Genomic DNA, 22,733 nt, shown 5'->3' on the forward strand with positions numbered 1-22,733 from the left:
TAACATATCTTTTTGTAAAAAATGAAAAATGCTATATAGGTCATATATAGGAGCACTCATGCATAGGTTGAAACAATACTAATAGATGCATATATAGTTCCCATGAATAGGTTAGGAAATGATAATTAGCTGATAGCATGACAATGGTATCTTCTATTTTTTGAGGTGATATTTTGTATTAAATGTTTATTTCATAAATAAATATTCGCTCGTATGAGAACCTTGATTGCAGGAAATGATGACAAGACTTTGATGCCAATTAGATGATGGGATAGCCATTGGATCTTGGATATGGGCTTATGGGCCTTGGATCTTGCATAAGCACAAGGAACAGATGGTGGACTGAAGACAGTGCCCTCTCAAAGGAACTAGTAGTGGAGGGGCAGTTCAAGGAAGTGGTCACTGAGCCATTGAAGAAGGACGAATGCTTTTCTAAACAAGGTGGGGATCCCAGGATGGCCTTGCCTTTTGGAGTGTCATTATAAGTCCAAGTGTAAGTAGCGAGATAAATATTTTGAATAACTTGTGAAATGAAACTATAGGTGTAAATTGGAAGGAAAGGAAAAGAGAAAAAGCAAGTGAAGGGGAAGGAATATTAGGAAAGGTAGATGAGTGAAAGAGAGGAGAGAAAAGAGGTGAAAAGATGTATGTGTGTGGTGGATGGGCCATTAAATAAAAGTGGGGATGTGCCTATTTGTGGTGTCATACAAGAGACAAAGAGAGCCTCCATCTTTAGAGAGAAATACCTAACAAAAGACAAAAGCTTTAGGAATAAAAGAAAAAAGCATTTAAGAAGTCCACAAGCAAACAAAAACCTTAAAACTTAAACACATTAGCACTACAAGGCACAAGCCATTTTTTGACGAAAATACCGACCTTTTTTACATTTAAAAAAAATTTAACGGACGCAAAGGTCGGTATTTATGTCGCTATTAGCATCAAAAAAGAATGGTCACTATATAAGTGTCACTATATAGCGACCTTGGTAAACATTGCTATATAGCAATACTGGTAAGCGTCGCTAGTCTAAACAAGGCCATAGCAAGCCTTGTTTTGCCCCACTAATGTTTTTTTTTAAGTAATTACAAAAGAATATTGTTTGTTACAAAATTTCCCTTGTGAAAGGGGTGATACAAAATTGCTCAAATGAGACGAGCAACAGAAGCATATACATGCCGAAGATATACAACATTGTTTGTTATAAAATTACCCTTTTGAAAAGGGTGATACAAAATCACTAAAACGATCTGACACATAGAAGCATATACATGCCGAAGTATATACAAACTACTACTAATACTACTCATCCGAATCGTCGTCCTCGTCCTCGTCGCACTAGCATGATCCCTAGCCCTCGTGAGCTGCACCTGATCCCTGGCCCTTGTCGAAGCAGTGTAAGCCTAATCCCTCGTCATCACTGCTCACCTCTGCTGATGGGACGTTCGAGCTTGCATTCTAAGAGTAAAACCATATTAATTGAAAATTAGATTAGAACTTAAAGAATAAAACAATTTAAAAAGAGAGATTATAAGGAGTAGACTTATACCATGCGAGCAGCCACCTCAGCCCAATCGATCATCGCTCCCAATGCCTCCTGCTCAATAAACCATGACTTTGTTCCTATGCAAAACCTGCGTCTCATCTCTGCGTCTATGGGAAGGCGACCCATTGCAGCTTGCTATGGGCCCCATTTACGAGAGTTAGATAAAGTGCATGCAATAGAGAAGAATATCGCTGCCTCTACATTGGTCATCTGTGTGACAAACTCGTCGAGACTTGCCATGGGCTACTAGCAAAGGAGTTCCCCGAGGGGTAGTCGCAGTGCTAGGTCCGAGAGGAGTTGGGCCAGGGGTAGGCACCTGAGGTGTCGCCTAAGGAATCAAAGTCCTCTAGAGAGTAAAGATCATGATGTCTCCTCCTATGATGGTTTCTGTACTCATCATATGTGTGACGTGATCCAATGTCTAATTTGGGGGGATTGGACAAACGTAGACACAAACACAAAGATAAAAAACAAAAAACAAGAGCAAGTAAGAAACGGAAAGACGATTAATTACTTAAGATAATTATGAAATTCAAACTCAAGAAATTATGAAAAGGCAATTAATCACTTGTGAAAATTATGAAATGACATCAATACATAAAGGATAAATATGAAAGGACAATTATTTACTTAAGACAATTATGAAAAGCCGTTTTTGAAATGACAAATATTTATAAAAGACAATTGGAATCCAAGAAGATTTCCATATATAAAAAATATCGCCTACAAGTATGTCTCCAAAAGTATGTATATAAAAAATATATGTCTCCAAAAGTATGTATATAAAAAATATATGTCTCCAAAAGTATGCTTAAGAAAAATTTAGCTCCAAAAGAGACATTCTCCAAAAATGCCAAAATGGTGGAGGAGGTCTACTACTCTGCGTTACTGTTCAAGGTACTTTCCTGCTTCATGCCACTAGGTGGGTGACTATGCATAAGAGAAAAAGAGAGAAAGCATATGCTTATGTTTATGAAAAGAAGAGAAAAAGAGAGGAAAAAAGAGAGGGGAAAAGAAGAGAAGGAAGAGGGAAAAAGAAGATAAGAGGGGAAAAGAGCATAAGCATAAAAGAAGGAAAAATATATGCATAAGAGAAAAAGAGAGAAAGCATATGCTTATGCTTATGCATGAGCATATGAGGGAAAGAGGGGGAAAGAGGGAGGAAAAGAGGAAAAGAGGGGAAGAAGAGAGGGGAAGAGAGGGTTCCTACGCCCATCACTACAGCTAGCACTTAAGGTGCTAGCTGCAATCCAATGCAAATAATGGAAATAACAAAAGGAAAAAAGAGGAAGCACTTTCTTACTTGGAAAAGTCTCACTCGGTGTTTCATGGACTGGCCCTACAAAAGAGAGGAATCATACCATTTTTCAGATAACTAGTTAGAGGAAGAAGGAGTTTGGAGAAGCAACTTTTCAAAGGGATTAGATTGAGGAGACAACCATAAGCCTACAAACAAGAAGAAAGCATAAGCCTATAAACAAGGATAAAGAGGAGGAAGAGAAATACCAAAAAGAGAAGAGGTCAGTCTTCTTTCTTTTACCAAATCTCGTTTTTTGTCCTTAGCCTCTAAAAATCAAGCATGAAAATTAGCACATTGGCTTAGCAATACAAGGAGAAACGTGCTTCAATAGTCACAAAATGAAATCTCACAAAAAGTGAACCTACATTGCTTAAAGAGACATACCTTCTTGAAAAACTTCCTTTTACACAAGTGGAGAGGGAGAAGGGTGGAGAGGGAGCACAAGTGTTGGGAGAGGGGCTAGGTAGGGGTGAGGAGTGTGGGGAATAGAGAGGAGGAAAGCGAGGTCGTCGAATATAAGGTGGGAGGATTGATTTTTGCTTTTCCTATAATAGAGATGTGAAAGACGGCATCGCGGGAGGTTTCGAGTTTTAGCCCCCAATGTCACTATATAGTGACACTGGTCAGTCCCTATATAGTGACAGTTATATCCTAAAAGCATCGCTATATAGCGATGGTTATATCCTAAAAGCATCACTATATAGCGATGGAACAGGGCAATATATTTACACGAAATCTTGAGACAAGATGAGGAGGGTGACGAGGGTGCACATATACCTTTACACTTTGAGCAAGACTATAGTCTCTTGGATGTGTCAGATGATGACGAGGGTATGGTGGACATGATGGATTCTATTTTTAGGAACACTACATCACATGTACACGTGATGTTCGAGTCTAAGGTCAATATGCAAGAGTTGCAATCAACACAGTTGTACGAGGGTGCTAGGATGTCTAAACTACGGGCCTGTCTCTCAATCTTGAATCTACAAGCAAAGTATGGGTGGTCAGATACAAGTGTCTCGGCCTTAATGAGGTTAAATCCCACATTGATTTGACTCATTATTTGGATATTGTTTGTTTTGAGAATCATCATGTATGTTTGAGAATCATCATTATTTGAAGCCTATGTATGTTTGAATTGTGATAAGTTTCTCTAGAATATGTTGCCTACACCAAATACCATGCCTGCATCAAGACGAGCATTACCAAAAAGCGAGCGAGGAAAAGTGAGCGAATCAAAAAAAGCGAGCAAGAAAAAGTGAGCGAGCCAAAAAAGACAATCAAAACAAAATAATAATAGATTGACAAATTCTTATTTTAGCAACTATTTAAGGTCTTAAAAAGTCCATGAGAGAGTTGAAAGGATTACAAAAAATTGAATGAGTAAAAATGAGTGAAGATAGGGTGCATGTTTACTAATGATGCCTTGGCAATGACATAGGCATAATCAAGTTCTCTCTCTCCACCAACATAAGTGAGATCACCAATGCAATCTTCCACACAAGTCAAAAGTTTCATAGGACTTCTTGAATGGAATAGTCCACATTACATGCGTGTGCAAATGCTTGGTTTTTGAAACTCTATTCACTCTTGGAACAAAACCTATGTTTTTCTGTTTGCAAAAAAACTCTCCCTAATGAATCACTCTTACATCCCACCAATCCAACACTTTCTTTAAAATGAAATAAATTCCAAAACAAATCAATCTTTGCTTATAGAAATCAATGGTAGAAGCCAAAATAGACAACATATTGACATGGTCCCTATTAGGTAAACTTTCCTCTAGTTTTGATGCAAGAAATCGGCTAATTGTTCACATTTTGATGCATTAATTTTTACTAAATGGTGCAAAATCCATGATAATCATTTAAATCATGCCTTGCCATTCGTTTTGATATGTAACATGACCCCATTTGGATTCGTAAATCAAAAGATACACGATGTCGAAATTATTACCTTTTGGGCCAAAAGAGGAAGCGCGTTAATGCACTGCCTGTTTTGGCCCAAAAAATGAGAATTTAGGCATCCTAAATTCTCATCTTTTAGGCCAAAATAGGCAGTGCATTAATGCGCTCCTTGCATCCTAAATTCTCATCTTTTGGGCCAAAACAGGCAGCGCATTAGCACACTCCCTCTTTTGGCCCAAAAGGTGATAATTTCGACGTCATGTATCTTTTGATTTACGAATCCAAATGGGGTCATGTTACATATCAAAACGAATGGCAAGGCATGATTTAGATGATTATCATGGCCTTTTACACCATTTAGTAAAACTTCATGCATCAAAATGTGAATTTAATGGAATTTTTGCCTGTTTCTTGCACTAGAGTTAGACACTTTCCCATCATTGCAAGAATACAGCACATGTTCTGATGCAAATCCATAGCGGAGTTAATGACTTGGCATGCATCTCTTTGGTCTGCTAATGACACATTGAGGATTCCCGCAGATTGTATAGCTTGGAAGCACATAGACGGACTTTGTGAGGGAGCCATGCAACTTACATCTTGGGCTCTCCATGGATGGTGTGAACCCTTTCAGGCTACACTCAACATCTTGGTCGACATGGCCCATAGTCTTGGTGAATTACAATATCCCACCATGGCTAACAATAAAGAAGGGACACCTCATGCTTATACTACTTGTATCAGAGAAGTACAAGGCCAAAAATATGGATGTGTACATGGCACCTTTGATAGAGGAGTTACAGATCTTATGGAAAGGAGTGCGGGTCTTTGATATTTCCAGAGCTCCTACACATACCAATGATATTTTTGTCAGGGATATCTTGATGTGGACCATGCATGATTACATAGGATATGGAGAGTGCATCAGTACGTGGTTGTGTCTTTACATGGATAATATAGAATTATGCTATTATGACTCTCTTTCATTTGCATGTCTTATACTAACACATTCAAGCACACATGTAGGACATGTTACAAGTGGGTACCATGCTTATCCTATTTGTGGACTGGGTTTGAAAGCACTTGCACGATACTCCAAACATATGAGGAAACTTGTTTATGAAGGTCATGCTCGATATCTTCCGTTGGACCATCTTGCGCATGGAGGTCAGCTTGAACCACCACCACCATATTTGAAGGCAAGTGACTGGATTCAGGCTTGGAGGGCAAATGGAGAGAAATCTCCTCGTGGTATGAAGAGGCTATCCATCTTCCATGAGCTTCCTTATTGGGGTTAGTTACAAATCAATCATCTCTTGGATCCCATGCATATCTTCAAGAATGTGGGGGCTACTATTTGGGCACACTTGGTTGGTTCCAAAGACTCAAGAGGAGTGCGAGAAGACTTGCATGCTATGAAAAGATGTCTCGTTTGTGGCCCCAAGTGTGTGCTTCGAGAAAAGTTGTCCTTCCGAAAGCAACATGGATCCTCTCCAAGAGACAGGAGGTAGCAGTCAAGGCAGACATTGCCTCTTTTTGAACACCCATAGGGTACATGCATTTCTTGAAAGGAGCATTTTCAAAGGACAATAAGCTTAGTGGGCTCAAGTCCCATGATTGGCACAAGGTCTTACAAGTCTTCTAAGTTGTAAATTTAGTGTACCGATAATCATGATGCGTTAGTGTAATTATGATTATGTTATATTATTGACATGATTTCTTTGTTGCTTTGATAGTTCATCCTCCCAATTACAGTGAAAGGGTGCTTACAAGAAGATGTTAGAAATGCTATATTCAAGATCAGTGGTATTGTGAGGTATGCTTAAGTACTATCAAATCACATTGATTGCATTTTCTTCAATCTAAGCTGAATAATCTGTAGATTGATTATGAATATATCTTACATGGGCATGTGAAATAGGTGGATATCTCAAAAAGAGATCTCTAGCATTGAGAAGGCTAGGGTGGACTCCATCGAAGCCATATGCTTTCTTGAGAAGCACTTTCCCTCAAGCATTATGACAACTCAAGTGCACTTGCTTGTGCACATAGTTGATGAGGTGGCCATTGCAGGTACCATTTTTCTTGAGCGGTTTATGAAAACTTTGAAGGGATTTGTAATGCAAAGATTCTCGAGCAGTTTATGAAAACTTTGAAGGGATTTGTAATGCAAAGAGCAAGACTAGAAGCAAGCATGGCAAAGAGATGGCTTGTGCAAGAGTCATTAGAATATCTCACAGAGTTTCTTGCATCCACAGGGATCCTGATATGCTGTAGGTTTGGCATAACAAGGATGATGATCGCATCGTTGGTGAGGTTCCCCAAGGAAAAGGGATTGAAAGAAAGATGAGTGAAGAGCAAATGGAGAAATTTAATAAGTTTTGTATCCTCAATAGCAAGGAGATGCAGAAGTGGATTGAGAGATATGAAGCAACCAAAGCAAAAAGAATAGTTGCAAGGAAGAGATTCAAAGTAATTTATAGGCAATCGCAACCATATCCATGGGATCTCGCCCTTCTCCCCACTCACATGTCACTTGATTGGCTACAACTAGCTCTATGTAAAGCCAAACACGATGGCCAATAAATGAGCATGAGTGAGAGTTATCATTTGGACATATGATGCATGTAAGTTTCTTACCTCTTGATGTAATTAAGTAATTATTTGTGGCAATATACATTATAAAATAGATGCATCCTCATTGTTTTAATGATGCTCTTTTGCAATAACAAAAGTACAATGCATTATGGTCATATGCATGACATTTTCACGTGGAATGCATCGATTCAAAGAGAGTCACATATGATTGTGGAGTCATGGCTAACTTCACACAAGATAGCCGAGCAAGTGCTTCAAATACCAATCTTCTCTCCTTGTAGTTGGATTATTGTGGGACCATATGCGAAATCTATGAAATTGATTTCAGACGATTTAGTATTTTCATTCTAGATGTAAAATGCTTTAGAACTATTTACAACGGTCCCCATGTGACAGTGAGGAAAGATAGTAGCGGTTTCTTTGTAATAGACTCCACCAATCTTTGGACCGATGAAAGTGATACTTTTGTTCTTCCCTAGCATTGTGAGCAGGTGCATACTAATGATTTAATTAATCGAAGCTTATGTTTTTAAAGATCCATTGATACATGTACTTTTAAAAGCATAATTTCATATATATAATTGATGGCATTTGGCACCCATCTTCAATCAGGTGGTTTTTCATCTAGATCATTCTGATCCAAGATGGTGGTACGTGATCCAAGTTGCACCACGAAGTAAGCAAATTTTTGAAGATAGAGATGTGGATATGGAGATTCCACTACCAATGCTGGATCCAATTGATCCATATGGATCTAGTGAAAAAGATGAAGATCACAATATGAGCCAAGAGGAAGATGTGCATAATGACATCGTACGGGAGGAAGATGGAGATCACGATATTGAGGAAGAAGATGGCAATCATCAAGAATCACCACACTTTATTGAAGAAGATGATCGAGTCTTAGGTGAACGTACAATGCCAGAGTACGATGATGATATAGGAGATCAACTGGGTATAGAGTTAGAGATAGACTTGTTTGGCACATTAGACTTGACTCAGAAGGAAGCCGTTGATGTAAATGCTCTTCAATGATTTTTTTCATCTCAAACTTGGACATGAATATATGAGCTTCAAACTTGATGTACATGCTCTTGTACTTTTATTCTCTCAAAGGATCAAACATGTATGAAAAGGAAAAAAATTTTGTCATTAGAAAAAACTATCTTTAAAGGTTGATATGGGAAAAAACACTCTATGTAAAATGTCGCTACAGGAAACTATCTCACTGTTGCTGTATAACGATGGTCTATAAGTCTAGTAAGTGTCGCTATATAGTGACTCTGTATAAACGTCGCTATATAGCGACACTTGCCTAAAGTCGCTATATAGTGACACTTGACCAATCCTGCTTTGATTACCGACGATTAGCGCCCCACGTGCACTAAACGTCAATGCTTAAGCATCGAAATAGGGCCCGTGTGTAGAAGTGTAGAAGCCCTTAAACTTCTACTAACCCACATTTAAGCCTCATACTAACCATAATTTGCAAGATCAAATTGACCAAATGAACTAACTTCAAAACTATGGCCCTGATTGGTAACTCAATAACCACTCATCCCTTAGGACCCTTGCAGGGCCAAAAAGCTATAGTTGAGGAACACTTTGCATGTCCATAGACCGGAATAGTGGGCCACAAGGAAAGGGATGGAAAGGATGGTCCATATTGATTATGGGAAAAGGACCACTCCACAATTGGACTTTTTCATGAAAAGCAAGGGATGACAAGTGAAGGAAGTAAAGGTGGACTATAAGGACAGGTAGCCAGCCCAGTTCATAGCTATCTTCATGCTCATCTCAAGGTGAAGAGGGCAGTTGATCAAGGATTTCATGAGCTTTGGGCTCAATCTTAGTTCTTTCAAGGACATCGGATATTGTGTGGATGGTTTAATGAGCTTATGCTCATTATTGAGGAGTTTTAGCTAATGCAAGTAAACATGTGGCTGCACCTTCAATCAGTAGGGTGGCCAAGACGATAAGGGCAGCTTTCTATGCTCCAAAGTGGATTCAAGGGTAGCTAAGGTTGATCTAATAGCCTTGTTGTGCTAATTGTTGAAGAGAGGAGCTGATGTTGTTTTGTTCGAATCTAGCTCAGTCAGTGAGCAGTAGAGGAGGAGGTAGATATAAGTTCCTTGTGGTGATAACATCATGAGCAACTGGCTAGATATTAATCCAAGGGTAATCTCATAGAAGTGAAGGTGAATGAAAGTATTGTGGTTATAGGAAGACATGGTAACAATAGTAGCCGAATGAACAAAAAAGAATAGAGCTTTACGTCATTCAGTAGAGGAGACAACGTCGTTGCTCGTATTTTTCCCAGGGATCTCTACATGGTTTGTTGCATAAGGTATCATGGTACCTTAGTGGCTTGGGAAAGCTTAGTAGTAGTGACTGTGTGGAAATATGCTCAAAAAATTGTGTTTCAGATTCAAGGGTAGTCCCCTGGCAAAAGCCTTGTGCATAAGAATAATGCATGCATGCACGCAAGAGCCTGAGCATTGTAAGTAGAAAGGCCGTTTGATTCGAGGATGGTTGATGGGGGTGAGAATCCACAGGTGGCAGTTTCTGAGCATATGAGGTAGTTTCGTGGGTGAATACTAACGTGATCTCCAAGGTTTGTGAAGTGGCTATTCGTGGTTCTCACGGGCACTTTTCTTTGCCAAAGCCGCTCTTGGAGTAGTCGAGTCACGAGTGGAGGGTCGATGATCTGCAAAGCATTGGGGTTGGCCAAGTATTATCCACATAAACCCAAGTAAAAGATTGATGTAACAGTCCAAGGTTCCATCCAGGCTCATCGACATTCACTTAATCTTTGGCAAAAAGGTCCTTTCTGATCCTACAGGGGTTTTTTCTTATGAGCCCATGTTTGTATGTCTTGTTTTTCTAGCAGTTATTTATAGTCATTGGTATATGGTGTTCTTTCAGTATTTACTAGTCACGTTATTGTGAGTTGGTCATAGGATTTCTTTTCTTCTCGATCTAGCTGTAGACGTGATTGTCATTCCAGCTACAAAGGCGTTTTCGAGTTGCTCTGCCAATCTCATCAACGTGATTCACAACACTGCATTATACAAGAAATGCCAAGGAGGAGATCACCTGGCAAACCGTTTGGTGATGGTAGGGTAAGATAGCTTCAGAGAGTACATTGTAGGCAATGGCAAGTTTGCTTTGATGCCTTGGCTGATGATACCCTTCAGGATAGACCAAATGCCGAGGAATCGGGAGCGTGCAGAGGAGGTGTAGAGTACAATTTTTTATTGTCTTTTACTCATATTGTGGTAGAGTATGCATTTGGCAAATTGAAGGGAACATGGACCATTTTATCTCTACCGATCAAGAACCCTAATCTCTCGAGATTACCGAGACTGTGTTGCATCTTACATGACATTGGATTATGATGAGGAGAGAGAGGATTTTGAGTTGAATATCAATGATCCAATTATAGAGAATGTGATTGCAAGGTATGATGTAGAAGAGGATGCACCGGAGGCAGTGATCATGCATGATGCTCTTGTAGTGTGGGAACACACTCTTACTATATCCTACTCATCTAGGGTAGGCCAACTAAATAGAGAAGGAATGAAATTTAAAGTAGAGGAAAAAGTAAGTTCTAAATGAAATAGACTAAGGCTATTTGCACACCACCCAAACCCACCCAATGTTTGCCTAGTAGGAGGTGAAGGTCTTAAATGGGTAGGGGGTTTACACACTGCCCAAGCAACAATCTTTCGAAAAGTCTCAATGGGACTAGAATTTTAAATGTGCATTTTATTGGTTGATGAGGCAGGTGCCCAAGTTTGGGTAGTCAACCTTGCTGCTGAAGAACTTGGTTATCTTAGGCCCCAGTCAGCTACCACCGCAACCAAGGGAAGGGCGGGCAAGAGGTTGGGCCATCCAGTGTTCATAGAAAACTTGCAAATAATATACAATGAACCTAGACCATTTCAATTTTCAAGTGAAAAAAATATTTTCTCAATTTTGTAAAGTCTGTAAAATTTTAGGCAATTTAGTTATATTTTAGCTAAAAAATCTACAGATTCCGAAGAGAAACCTGCAAAATTTTCAAACCCAAGTTTTGTGATTTGTTTTTTTTTTCTGCAAAGCCTACAAAGGTCGATATGCCACAGCTACCTCATTCCATTTATGGCTATAAAAGCTCAACACCTCTAGAATTTCACATTGAACATCCATGACGAAATTATGCAAAATTTTCAAACCCAAGTTTTGTGATTTGTTTTTTTTTTCTTTCAGAGCTTGCAAAGCTCAATATGCCACAGCTACCTCATTCCATTTATGGCTATAAAAACTCAACACCTCTAGAATTTCACATTGAACATCCATGACAAAATTATCACTGATGGGTACCCCTCGAAAAATGAGGGAATTACGGACTCTCTAAATGCACTACAAGGAGACCGCTCGCACTAAATCCCAAACACATCGGAGGTAAGGATTAAGGTTGCCACGATTGCCTAACAGTACCACCTTCCATCTCAGGCCAATGCAAATGTGTGCCCTATGTAGCCAACTCTGAAAACCCCACCCCACCAAAGCCTCCACACCACCAAACATTGCCAAAAGAGATGGAAATGTATAGCTTACAAGTGACGAATCTCCATAAATGAAAGTTCAATTTATTTGAAGTAGTTTGCCACAACCTCTATACACCCCATTCCCACACATAGATAGAATCCATAGGCACCCATCTTCTCCATTCGAGTCTTGTAAGTGCAGCAATTTCAGAATCCGTATGAGGGGCAAATTTTCGTAAGGTAAGACGATGTATTTCCTTAGTACCTTCCCTAGTCACCCAACCCCCTAAAATCCTCCTTTGCCATCAAAGTTAGACTTGTCGGCCAGTTTGCTTTAAGCCTTGATAGAGTGGCTTGAGGAAAGCTCTCTCTCTCATTAACAGCTGAAATCGCATGGTCAGGTCCTCCATATCCATCCATTTGTTTGTACTTCTATCCCACAAGGACTCCTAGGCAGAGATACCCCGATTATTGATCCTGACAGACAATCGTGGGCTGACTTGAATTAGTGCCACATTATTCCTAAAAGGATGTGAATGAATCCAAATATTATGATGTAATGATGCATCACCTCAAAGACTTGATGAGCCTTCCCATTCACAATTTCCCAACCGCTTTCTCCATATCCCGACAATGAGCTTGGATAAGAGTTCGGAATGCCTAATGCGAATAGGAAACTTGCAAATAAGCAATTCTTGCCAAGTTGCAGAATTTTGTGAGATGCAAAGTACTCCTTGATTCTGAATTAATCCCTGTGCAATCTAGGCCCAAGATTGTGACGACTGTAGCTTAAGAAGCAATTTCCCACAATAACTTATCACACTGCACTTGAAAAGATTACATGCCAAAGGGAGTTTGACGTTAAAAACGTGTATGCTAGGTCGTCAAGAGGCATTCTAGTAAAGACCGCCTCTTTTTAAAGGGGGGTGTAAGGAGGACTATCGGTGAGTGGTGCATGTGAGTGCCTAGGTGCCCTATTATGGTAAAAGAGTAGACAAGAAGAGAGTGCGAGTCAATGATTGCGTCGGGGACGAAATGACGGCATGTAATGATGAGCAATACTCCATTTCCTCCCCTGACAAGAGCAGGGATTCCAAGTGCGACGTGTAGGCAAGCCCTCCCAGAAGCAGAATCGTACCTCGAAGTGGTGGCCAAAAAGCTTCAAGTGGACTTTCCCCACTGCAGGAGGACGAGGCCAAAATGTTGTTGCAGGCTGAGGTGGCACTTACAGCCAAAGAGGTGGCCAAAAAACTATGGTTTGAGATGGGGTGCAAGCATTCGGTCTCGTGTGAGCAGGAGATGGTGGATGTCAAGCCAGAGCTGGAGAAACTCGCTCAGCTTGGAGTCTATCTATTTTTTACAGGGCGAGTGCCATCTCTGGAGGAACTTTAACAGTTCTTGGCATATGAGTGTGATCTCCCTAATAACGCCTATGTTGCAAGGTTTCAAGGTAGAGGGTTCTTCTTGTTACGCAGTTTCTCAGAGATTCTTCGGAATGATATTTTGGGTCACTCCTACATGTTTTCAGGTGCCTCTGTGCTGGTCATTCCATGGAGCCCCGATTTCAGTATCGACGAGTTCCTCTTCAAGGAGTGCCCGGTTTGGGTGGACTTTCCAAATCTCCCACTGTGGATGGCTAACATGGGGAAGCTGGCATCGACGTTGGGACGAGTTCTGTTGGTGCCTGAAACTGCGAGGTGCAACCGTGCCTGGATCCTTTGGGATCACACTCAAGATTTCCCCAATTTCATTGACATCTGTCTCCCAGACGGGCTCGTGTTGGCATAGCAACTTAGGTTTGGGGCCTTCTCGGATGCATGCTTCAAGCAAGGCCATTTCATGAGATCCTGCCTGACTCGTGTTGCAACTCATGTTGCAAACACAGCCCTAGCAGGAGGGGACGACACACAGCCACTGGGACAAGGATCACCTGAGGTTCATGCAGAGGCTCCCCAACCCTCAAAAGAAGACATGGTGGTCGATTCAGATCAATCGCCCATCATCAAAGATAAGCCGGATGATTTGGACGTCGACAATTGTGAGGCAATGGAATGAGGAGAAGGGTGGCACGTGGTTGGCAAGAAGGGGAGGACTACGGCGGTGCTGGTTGAGTCCGATTCCAAGGATGGTGTCTCTACGAAAGAATCTAGTGCAGGATCATGCGGGGTGGCTCTTAGCAATGTGGCAAAGATGGAGATTGTTCAGGAAGTCTCAGCACAGTTGCAAGTTGATGGCTCCGAAGAGGAACTCCCGGAGGTGTATCACAAGAAGTGTCTGTTGGAGGAAAAAGATGTGGAGCATTCGAAGGTGGGTGAAGGTGCCTCTCTAGGTTAGAGGAGTCTTCTGAAGAGACTCAAGGAGGTGGCCCGATCGCCACCTCCTAGGTTAGAGGAGTCTTCTGAAGAGACTCAAGGAGGTGGCCCGATCGACTCCTCTCTAGGTTAGAGGAGTCTTCTGAAGAGACTCAAGGAGGGGCAAGGTAGGATAACAGGAATTTCCTTAAGGATGCGTACAAGGCCTTCGCTCAATGATCGAGTGTAGGGCAGCCCCGAGGCTGGAGGTGGCTCACTAATGTCATGGAATGTAAGGGTCTATTGTGATAGAACTAAGCAGCATTGCTGCTTGAGGACAATCAAGAAGCTGAGAGCTGGTCTTATTTTGCTCCAGAAGGTGAAGTGCAGAGTGCATGACAATTTTTGGTTCACATGTCGACAAGCGGGTTTTGAAGTTCACATGTCAACAAGCGGGTTTTGAAGTTTACGTCAATTCTCCATGCAGAGGTTCGGGTGGTACGTCCATCCTGACCTCCCAGCAAGTTGGTTAGCCAAAAGGATGATGGTAGCCTCATCGCCATCTTGGTGAATTTGCATGGTGCCTCGTTCGGGGTGGCAAACATCTATGCTCCTAATGAGTGAAACAAAAGAGTTGATCTCTAGAGGGAGTGCAAGCAGTTGGATGGTAATTGGGTGATTGGGGTGATTGGAATTTCATGGAACATCCAGAAGACAGATCCCACTAGGGTCACTCGAGATTCTTTGATGAAGTGGAGGTGTGGGAAGACCTCTACGTAATGGTGGGTCTGATCGATTGCCGGGACTTCATCCCCTTGGGGCCCTGGGCACCTTTACGTGGTCCAACTGGCAACGCAAGTGAGATGACTATAGAGCAGGCATGCTTGACAAAATCTATGAGTCGCGGGAAGGCTGGTGGCTAAGGAGCCCAATGAAAGGGGAAGTTGTGGCTGGCACAAGCGTGTCGAATCACCTCCTAGTAAAGTGGAATTTTTGTATCCCAATGAAGGTTGGACGTTCAAGGGATGTTCCATTCAAGTTCAACAAAGCGCTCCTTGACTCCATCAAGGTTTGCTCGGTGATCTCTAGGGTTTGGCAGGAAGCGAGAAGCGAGACTCTAGGCTCGTGTGAGTTCTAGGACTATGCCATCATAAAGGTGTTTGTCAGGGCCAGAGAGATCCATAAATCAACACATAGGAGATTGGGGGGCACCCTGACAGCTACTCATCAAGCTCTAAGAGCTGCACTCCAAGATTTGTCGACGGACCCGATCCTTGTGACCCTACTGGTGGAGCTCGAGTCAGTGCTACATGACAGAGAAATTGAGGAGGTGCAAAGGGCCTGGAGTAGGCAGTTATGGCTCGAAGTCGGGGACTGTTCTTCTTTCAACAATGCAGACGGGTCGAGGAAACGATCGATAGGGTCGAGGATGCATAGGGAAAGCTAGTGACGGGGCACTGACATATTGCCAAAGCCCTCCAAAAGCAATTAAGCGCAATTGTAGGGGAGGTTCTGCAATACAGTCGGAGGACTTGTCTTTGCTGCTCCAGGCGGTGCTGCACGGCCTCGAGTCCAGATTGTCCGACACACAAAGAGGCGCTCTGGCGACATTGTTCAATGACCAAGGAGTTAAAGCTAGCTTTGGACCAAATGAAGAACGACCATGCTCTAGGCCCCGATGGGTTGATTGTAGAATTTTATCAGACATTCAGGGACTTGCTGGGTGGCGACTTCGTGCGGATGGCTAATGAAGTGACAACCCATGGCTTTCTCTCGAAGGATGTCAATGTAGGATTGGTCAAGTTGTTCCCCAAGAAGAAGAGCAGAGTCAAAGTGGGCGATTGGCACCCGATTACCATGCTCAATGTGTCCTACAAGATCATCGCCAAAGCCCTTGCATTGAGAATCAGAGACCTGTGCTCGAAGGTGGTTGACCGCGAGCAGAACGGGTTCGTGAAGAACTGCGACATCTTTGAGAATATTCTTAATGTCTCTCTCGCCTTTGATTATGCAGGTAACTGACCAGCAGGTGCTCTTCTTTGGTATCGATCTGGATAAAGCCTATGACAAAATCAGGTGGGATTTCCTGATAGCTGTTCTTGAGTGGTTGGGGTTCGGGCAGGGACCCAATGGAGGAGTTGTGGGTCGCTACAACCTCAAAAGATCTATCAGCAGATAGGGTTGCCCCCTCGCCCCACTGCTGTTTGTGGTGGTCACCATCCCCCTTGTCCACATGCTAAAAGTGAAAGTCGAAGCCAGGCTGATTAAGGGACTGAGGCTTCCGTCCGGCAAGCATCATGCCACCTAGCTCTTTGCTGATGATACCATGTCAATCTCGCTCGAGGATCGTGAAAGTGTCTCTCACCTCCTAGATGCCATTGAGTGTTTCTGCCAAGCATCGGGCTTGAAGTGCACCTAGCAAAATACCTTCATCATCCGGACAAGTCAAGGTCCCCCTTTGATGACTAGCTGAAGGACCTCTAGGTCTAGATCGTTTCGAATGGTGAGGTAATCTACTACTTGGGCGCGCCATTGGGCTTCGACATATCCCTTAAGTAGAGGTTCTTATGGTTTAAGGAGAAGATAAAGGCCAAGCTAAGAGCTTGGCATGGGCTCTCACTAGGCTAGAATGCTAGGTTTCTCATTGTTCAGCATGTCCTCTCGTTGGCATTTCAAGAAATTGCACTAGCTAAAGATCGAAAGATTGCTACGGTCTTTTCTGTGGACGGAAGAGGAAAATTGGAGGCATATGCACTATATCCCAGGACATCTCGTGGGTCGAGTTGATAAGGTTTTTTGTGGAACAAGACAAAGGGCAGAAGGTTGGGTCATGGTCGGGTTTGGGTTGGTATGATAGGTTGTTTTCCGATTTCCCCTTTCGAGTTCGTGGCTCTGACATGGCCATAGGTCTGACTTCAGCTTGGAAGACCTGACTAAAGTTTCTCAAGTGGGCTCCTCGACCAAGGCTAAAGGGGGATGCCAGTCTCTTCGAATCCATTTGGTGGAGTCGAGCCTTTAGAAAGGAGGGCGAGACGTTTGGCTGGCATGACCTTCATCATGCCAGGAATTTATATAAGAAGGGCATTAGAATGTGGATGGATGTTTGGAATCCTCGTGCGGTTGATTGGATTCTGCTAGAGGAGCTCAAAACCAAGTTTGGTCTCATGCTCGGGGAAGCGGATCTGATGGTGGCGGTCCTCGAAAGAATATCTGAGGATTGGCCCTCCAACTACATGCCCGCGATGGCCCACAGGAAGAACCAATGGAGAGTCGGGAAGACCCGTCTACAGAAAATTTCCGCGAGATCTGGAAGTAGGCAAGGCCTGATTTCTTCTTTGGAAGATTGCCCATTAGTGTCTTCCCCCATGGGGATGCGTGGCAAAGCAATTCGTGATCAACCCGACCTGCTTGGTGTGTGGGAGAGCCAAGGAGGTGGAATTGCATACGATGTGGAGCTGCCCGGTGGTTCCTCAGGTCTAAGCGACACTGGAGGGTGCGATCAGGAGGACGGGTCTGATGAGGAGATTTTTTCTCATGAGTAGATGACGTAGGGCCCTACTGGGGGATGTTACGAGCCTCCCGTCAACTTTGGCGATGGCCTAGCCGTATCTGCGAGCTACGGTGCTTTTGGACATCTGGGAAATTAGAAACAACATAGTCTTTCATCGTCAAGGCAGCATAGCCTTGAGAGAATCAACAATCTTGAATGGATTGAGGAGCTACCTGAGGGATTTCACCAAGCTACTGGGTACTACGGATAGCATTGTTAGCAATGCGTTGGGGGGAGTAGTTGTCGAACTATAATCTCTCGTTGTTTGTTCTTTCATCCCATCTGCTGCTGTGCAGCGAAGGTCTAGGGCTTAAGGCTTGCTTTTGACCAATTTTTGTAGGTCATACTTTGGGATGACCACCCTCTTTTCTAATATATAAGCTACTCTTTTTTGCCCCCAAAAAAAAAAGATTGCAGGCCATCAGTGTTCACCAGAAACATTTTTGGTTACCAATACAGAAACCTTCAACTCCAAAATTTACAAGGTTTTTTTCAAGATTTGCGGGTTTTTTCACTAAATATTACTTAAATGGCCTCAAAATTACAAATTCAAAAACCTTCTCTCCCAAAATGTTAAGGTTTCTGGCCTGCCATAGGTAGGTCTAAGTGAAGGCGATTCAAGAAGAAGTGAGAATGGACATTTTTTCATTTTCAAAAAATCTACATTTTGTATTTTCTGGAAACCCTCCACATCTCTCTCTCTCTCTCTCTCTCTCTCACACACACACACACACACACACACACACACTTCCCCCCTCCCCTCTCCCTTATCGCTCTGAATTCATCACTCTGTCCTGTTTCGCTATTAGGATCTCCGCTTTCTTTTCCGCACTCCACATCTTCCTAAGGGAAGGCGTGATGAATGATTTATAACACGCTTGAATGATTTATAATCATTCACCTTGTTTTCGGAATTTAACAATTCAAGTAAGGTTTTTGGTGAAGAGTGAGGGCAAATCATTTTTAAAAAATTGATTGGGCCACATGAGCCATCCAAAGACGAGGAGCTTTGGTGGGTAAACAACCTAATTATAGGGTGTTTACACACTTGGCCGCCAGCGGGCACGCCCAAGGCTCATGGACGGGCAAGATGGGGCGCCACGTTCAAGATGCATTTATTGTATCTTGGGCGCTCAGTAAATGAGAGAGAGAGAAGAGAGAGAGAGAGAGAAAAGGAAGTATAAATTCTAGATGAGAGAGAGAGAGAGAGAGAGAGAAGGAAGTATAAATTCTAAATGAACTTACCAGTTCGTGTCTTTCTTCTTCTTCTCTGATTCCACGGCAGAGCAGAGCCAGGCGCTTTTGCTGTATCGGCCGCCATGGCTGACCTCAAATCCTGCACCGTTCGCACTCGCAAATTCATGACCAATCGCTTGCTTTCTCGCAAGCAATTCGTACGTTCCCCCTTTCCTCCTTGTTCCTCCCAGCCTTTGGGGTCTGTTTGTTTCGCTGCTCCCCGAGAATTTTGAAAGAAACAGTGAACGAGGCCGAATCGTCAGACAGAGCCCCGGCTAGGTCGACAATGTAGCTGGTCTAACTTAGTTTCTTCGTCTTCTGTGGCGTATCTTTATTGTGATCGTTGTGTTATTGCAGGTTGTTGACGTACTTCATCCTGGTCGCCCGAACGTCTCTAAGGTGAAGAGCACCTTAAATATGTAGGCTTGCCGATATGGTTTCTAGGCATGACATCCACGCCGCTTCTTGCGATTTTGAACTAAAAGAATTGTTCTGGTCATTGTAATCAGGCGGAATTGAAAGAGAAGCTCGCAAAGCTGTACGAGGTCCGTGATCCACAGACGGTTTTCGTGTTTGGTTTCCGGACTCAGTTTGGAGGTGGAAAATCTACAGGTTTTGGGCTCATCTATGATAGTCTGGAATCTGCAAAGAAATACGAGCCAAAATACAGACTTATTAGAGTAAGTGTTTTATTCGCATGTTTTCTAGTCGTAAGGCGAGTCTGTAGGTGCTGCTTAATTATGTTCGATGTCAGTAGAATGGGCTAGCTACCAAGGTGGAAAAGTCGAGAAAGCAAATGAAGGAGAGGAAAAACAGGGCGAAAAAGGTTCGAGGTGTTAAGAAGGTACGCTATCTTACCAGGCTTGCACTTTCAATTCGGAAATGGCACGCGGGCACTTGTCAGTTTGATAAGGGGCTGCTGTTGTGTCTTTCAGTCAAAGGCTGGAGATGCGCAGAAGGGAGGCAAGAAGAAGTAAACGTCACTTTTGTTCTGTACTGGACTTTTCAATATGGTGTAAGTCTTTCTGCAAGCTCTTTACACCGGTCTTGTGGTGCTGGGTCTGCTCACTGTGAGCGGCTAGACTGGAGTTAGTCTGCCGGGGCCAGTTTGCTATTGTTGGAGCGATGCATTTTTGTCCTGGTTATGTATTTGAAACTGCAATGATCTCGTACTACATTCGTTACGCAAGCCTTCTTTGAAGGTCGGATTTTTTTAAAAGCTCATAAGGTGCAACAATTCAAGGGGGCTTTAGGATGTTGGTTGGTATGTACATGTGCAGAGATAGAGAGAGAGAGAGAGAGAGAGAGAGAGAGAGAGAGGCTCTGCCAGTCAAAATCGTCCCTACTCCCTTTTTGTGCTAGGTGGCACCATGAAAGGTAGTTTATTTTAAGCTTTAAAAAAAATTAAAGGTGAATGACGATAAGGACCAGTGGCCCTAACAACAAGGCGATGTATTTTAAAATCTATGTTGCGAGTTGGACACAGGCTCTTCTGTAAAATGGATCTAGGGATAGATTTGCATGTGTGTACTTCATCTTGCCTTCAGCTATGATGACAATGGCCATTTCCATCTTGCACTTCTTCATCTTGTATTCCTTATTTCCATTCCACATGATTTACTTTTAGAACCAAAGCCCCAAACTAGGCCCACAAGCTGTGGAGTTCATGGCCTTGCCTTTCCTGTTCTGTGCCTTTCATTCTCTCTTGGGTTCTCTTTAGTCTCCTATTCCCTCCCTCTTTTAAATGCACTTCTTTTTGTTTCAGTTTAAAGGGATCCCTAAGTTGAGGCCAGGGTATGGATCCTTTTTAACAGAATTGGAGTTGTAGGACAATCACATTGGGTTGGTTGGAACGGTATATCAGACCTCTCATTCAGAGAGGAGGAGGTCTGCCCCTCACACAACTCCTCATGCAATTCGAAGAGGGTGCAATATCATCATGTTAAAGCATTATAGCAGCTATGATAGGCAGGCAGGTCAAAGGAGTGCTATGTGAGACCTTGCATGCCTTTTTACCTGATAGGTAAACTCGAAAGCATCAATGTTAGTCAGGATGGTTAGCAGATGCAGATCTGGCAGGCTTCTTCATTGAAGTCAACATTGGCTTTATACTATGGTATAACTGAAAGGTATGGAATTTAACGAAAACTGTTACCTGCTTCTAACCTATGGAGCCAGTAAGAGTACACTATTGAACTGGCTTGTTGCCATAGGCCCTGAAATGTGGGATATTGTCTCGACTTTCTTCAGGGCGATGTTCTAATAGAAATCTAGTTCAGGCTCTTGAGCTTCCACCTGGTGACTCCGGATTATAGATTGAGAAGTAGTGCTATGCCTGAAAGAAACAATCAGTACCGCACTCGATTCTGTTTATGCCAATGGGTTGTTGTATGCTAGGGAACGTAAAATTCTGTGATCTGGTTCCTGTAGACCCTGCAAGAAGGTCACTGGCTAGCAACCAACTGCAGTTGTACTCTTTATTTCATGTCTTCTGGGAAGGGCGATTCATTATGTGAGACGCAAGATACAAACGACTGCAGCAGTGCAAAGCAGTCTGCTTGAAAAATATGGATAGACACAAGGTCTTACCATGTGATCTTCTATACCAAATCAGTATTGAATTGGGGTATAATTGATTTTACTTGGCTAGAATCAGAAAGAAAGAAAGAACTCTTATAGTCAGAAGCTATAGCCTTCATGCTCCTGTAAGATATGGGTTGTCCTATGATGCCTCAAGAAATAGGAGCATCAGTGGTGGTGAAGTAATTAGTAACCTACAATGTGAGATGCAAGATACGAAAGACTGCAGCACTGCAAAGCACTCTGCTTGAAAATAACGGATAGACACAAGGCTTACCATGCTGATCTTATATACCAAATCAGTATCGGATTGTGGTTCTAATTGATCTTACTTGGCTAGAATCAGAGCGGAAGAAAACTTGTGGCATGGGTCTGTAAGATATGGGTTTTCATATGATGCCTTCTAAGAAAAAGGAGCATTAGTGGTAATTATCTAATGTGTGGAACTTCCAAGAAATGCAAGCATTAGTGGTTTAGGCAGGTTCTCCTCAAAATGCGGAGAAGTGACATGGCACTAGCGAGGTTATAAATGAGGAAATCATCCCAGAGACTAGATCAGAAGTTGCTATGGGAACTGGTCTAGTCAGGACGTGCATAATGTGTAAAGTGCAAGTAATCTTTAGCAATGAAGCTTTTTGATTGGCAAGCTGCATAAGCAACTTAGCAATTCTATGTAAATGCATTGAGGTGTGACTCAGCTTGACCCCATGCGAGTGGATTCCTACTGCTGAAGTGCTAATTGTGGGGCTTTTTCTCTAATATGGGTTTCAATAAAAAACCTCTTAAATAGTCACTTCAAGTTTGTCTCTCTTGTTGTGATGATCCATCTGCGGTGGGCTTCGATATTGTTCTCTGCTTCCACAAGAAGCAAATATTTCAATTCACCTTGTTGCAATATTTATATGTGTTTTTAATGATTGACAATGGACTAGTGGTTAGAAGGTACAGATGCTTCTTACTATCCCCTCCATCACAGCTCCCCCTGAGACGGGAACTGCTGTCCAATCTGCCATCACTCTCTGTCTAAGTCTGGCTCACTGCCTCTAATCCTTTGCAGCCCTCTTACCAGGCTTCTCTCTCTCCACTCTAGTCCAAGCCCCCCAAGAAGGCTCCCTCCACCCACGGGGTTTGGGAATCCTGCTGCTGCTTGAGTGGACTAATGTTGCAAGCAATCATGTTGTCCTCGAGCATTT

The 22,733-nt window shown here is 42.7% G+C and overlaps 1 protein-coding gene across 1 annotated transcript; it reads left to right on the top strand.

Annotated features, from left to right (window-relative positions):
- Window positions 1-18,973: 18,973 nt before the first annotated feature.
- LOC147879829 (small ribosomal subunit protein eS24z-like) lies at window positions 18,974-20,215 on the top strand. The gene is made up of 5 exons (XM_087371825.1): window positions 18,974-19,118; window positions 19,318-19,359; window positions 19,470-19,640; window positions 19,718-19,804; window positions 19,896-20,215. Exons 1-5 carry the CDS (start codon window positions 19,044-19,046, stop codon window positions 19,935-19,937), a joined length of 417 nt encoding a protein of 138 aa, XP_087227951.1. The 5' UTR covers window positions 18,974-19,043; the 3' UTR covers window positions 19,938-20,215.
- Window positions 20,216-22,733: the final 2,518 nt, after the last annotated feature.

The sequence above is a fragment of the Dipteris shenzhenensis genome, chromosome 33 (assembly GCF_047967505.1).
Source record: "Dipteris shenzhenensis isolate YYH24624 ecotype China chromosome 33, Dip_SZ_1.0, whole genome shotgun sequence".
Classification (NCBI taxonomy): Eukaryota; Viridiplantae; Streptophyta; class Polypodiopsida; order Gleicheniales; family Dipteridaceae; genus Dipteris; species Dipteris shenzhenensis.

What these genes read in the sequence shown, in the direction of transcription:
- LOC147879829 (XM_087371825.1), top strand. Translation starts at nt 19,044, where the DNA reads ATGGCTGACCTCAAATCCTGCACCGTTCGCACTCGCAAATTCATGACC. An exon ending in TGCTTTCTCGCAAGCAATTC is followed by an intron (nt 19,119 to 19,317) that starts GTACGTTCCCCC and finishes GTGTTATTGCAG; the next exon opens with GTTGTTGACGTACTTCATCC. An exon ending in AGGTTCGAGGTGTTAAGAAG is followed by an intron (nt 19,805 to 19,895) that starts GTACGCTATCTT and finishes TGTGTCTTTCAG; the next exon opens with TCAAAGGCTGGAGATGCGCA.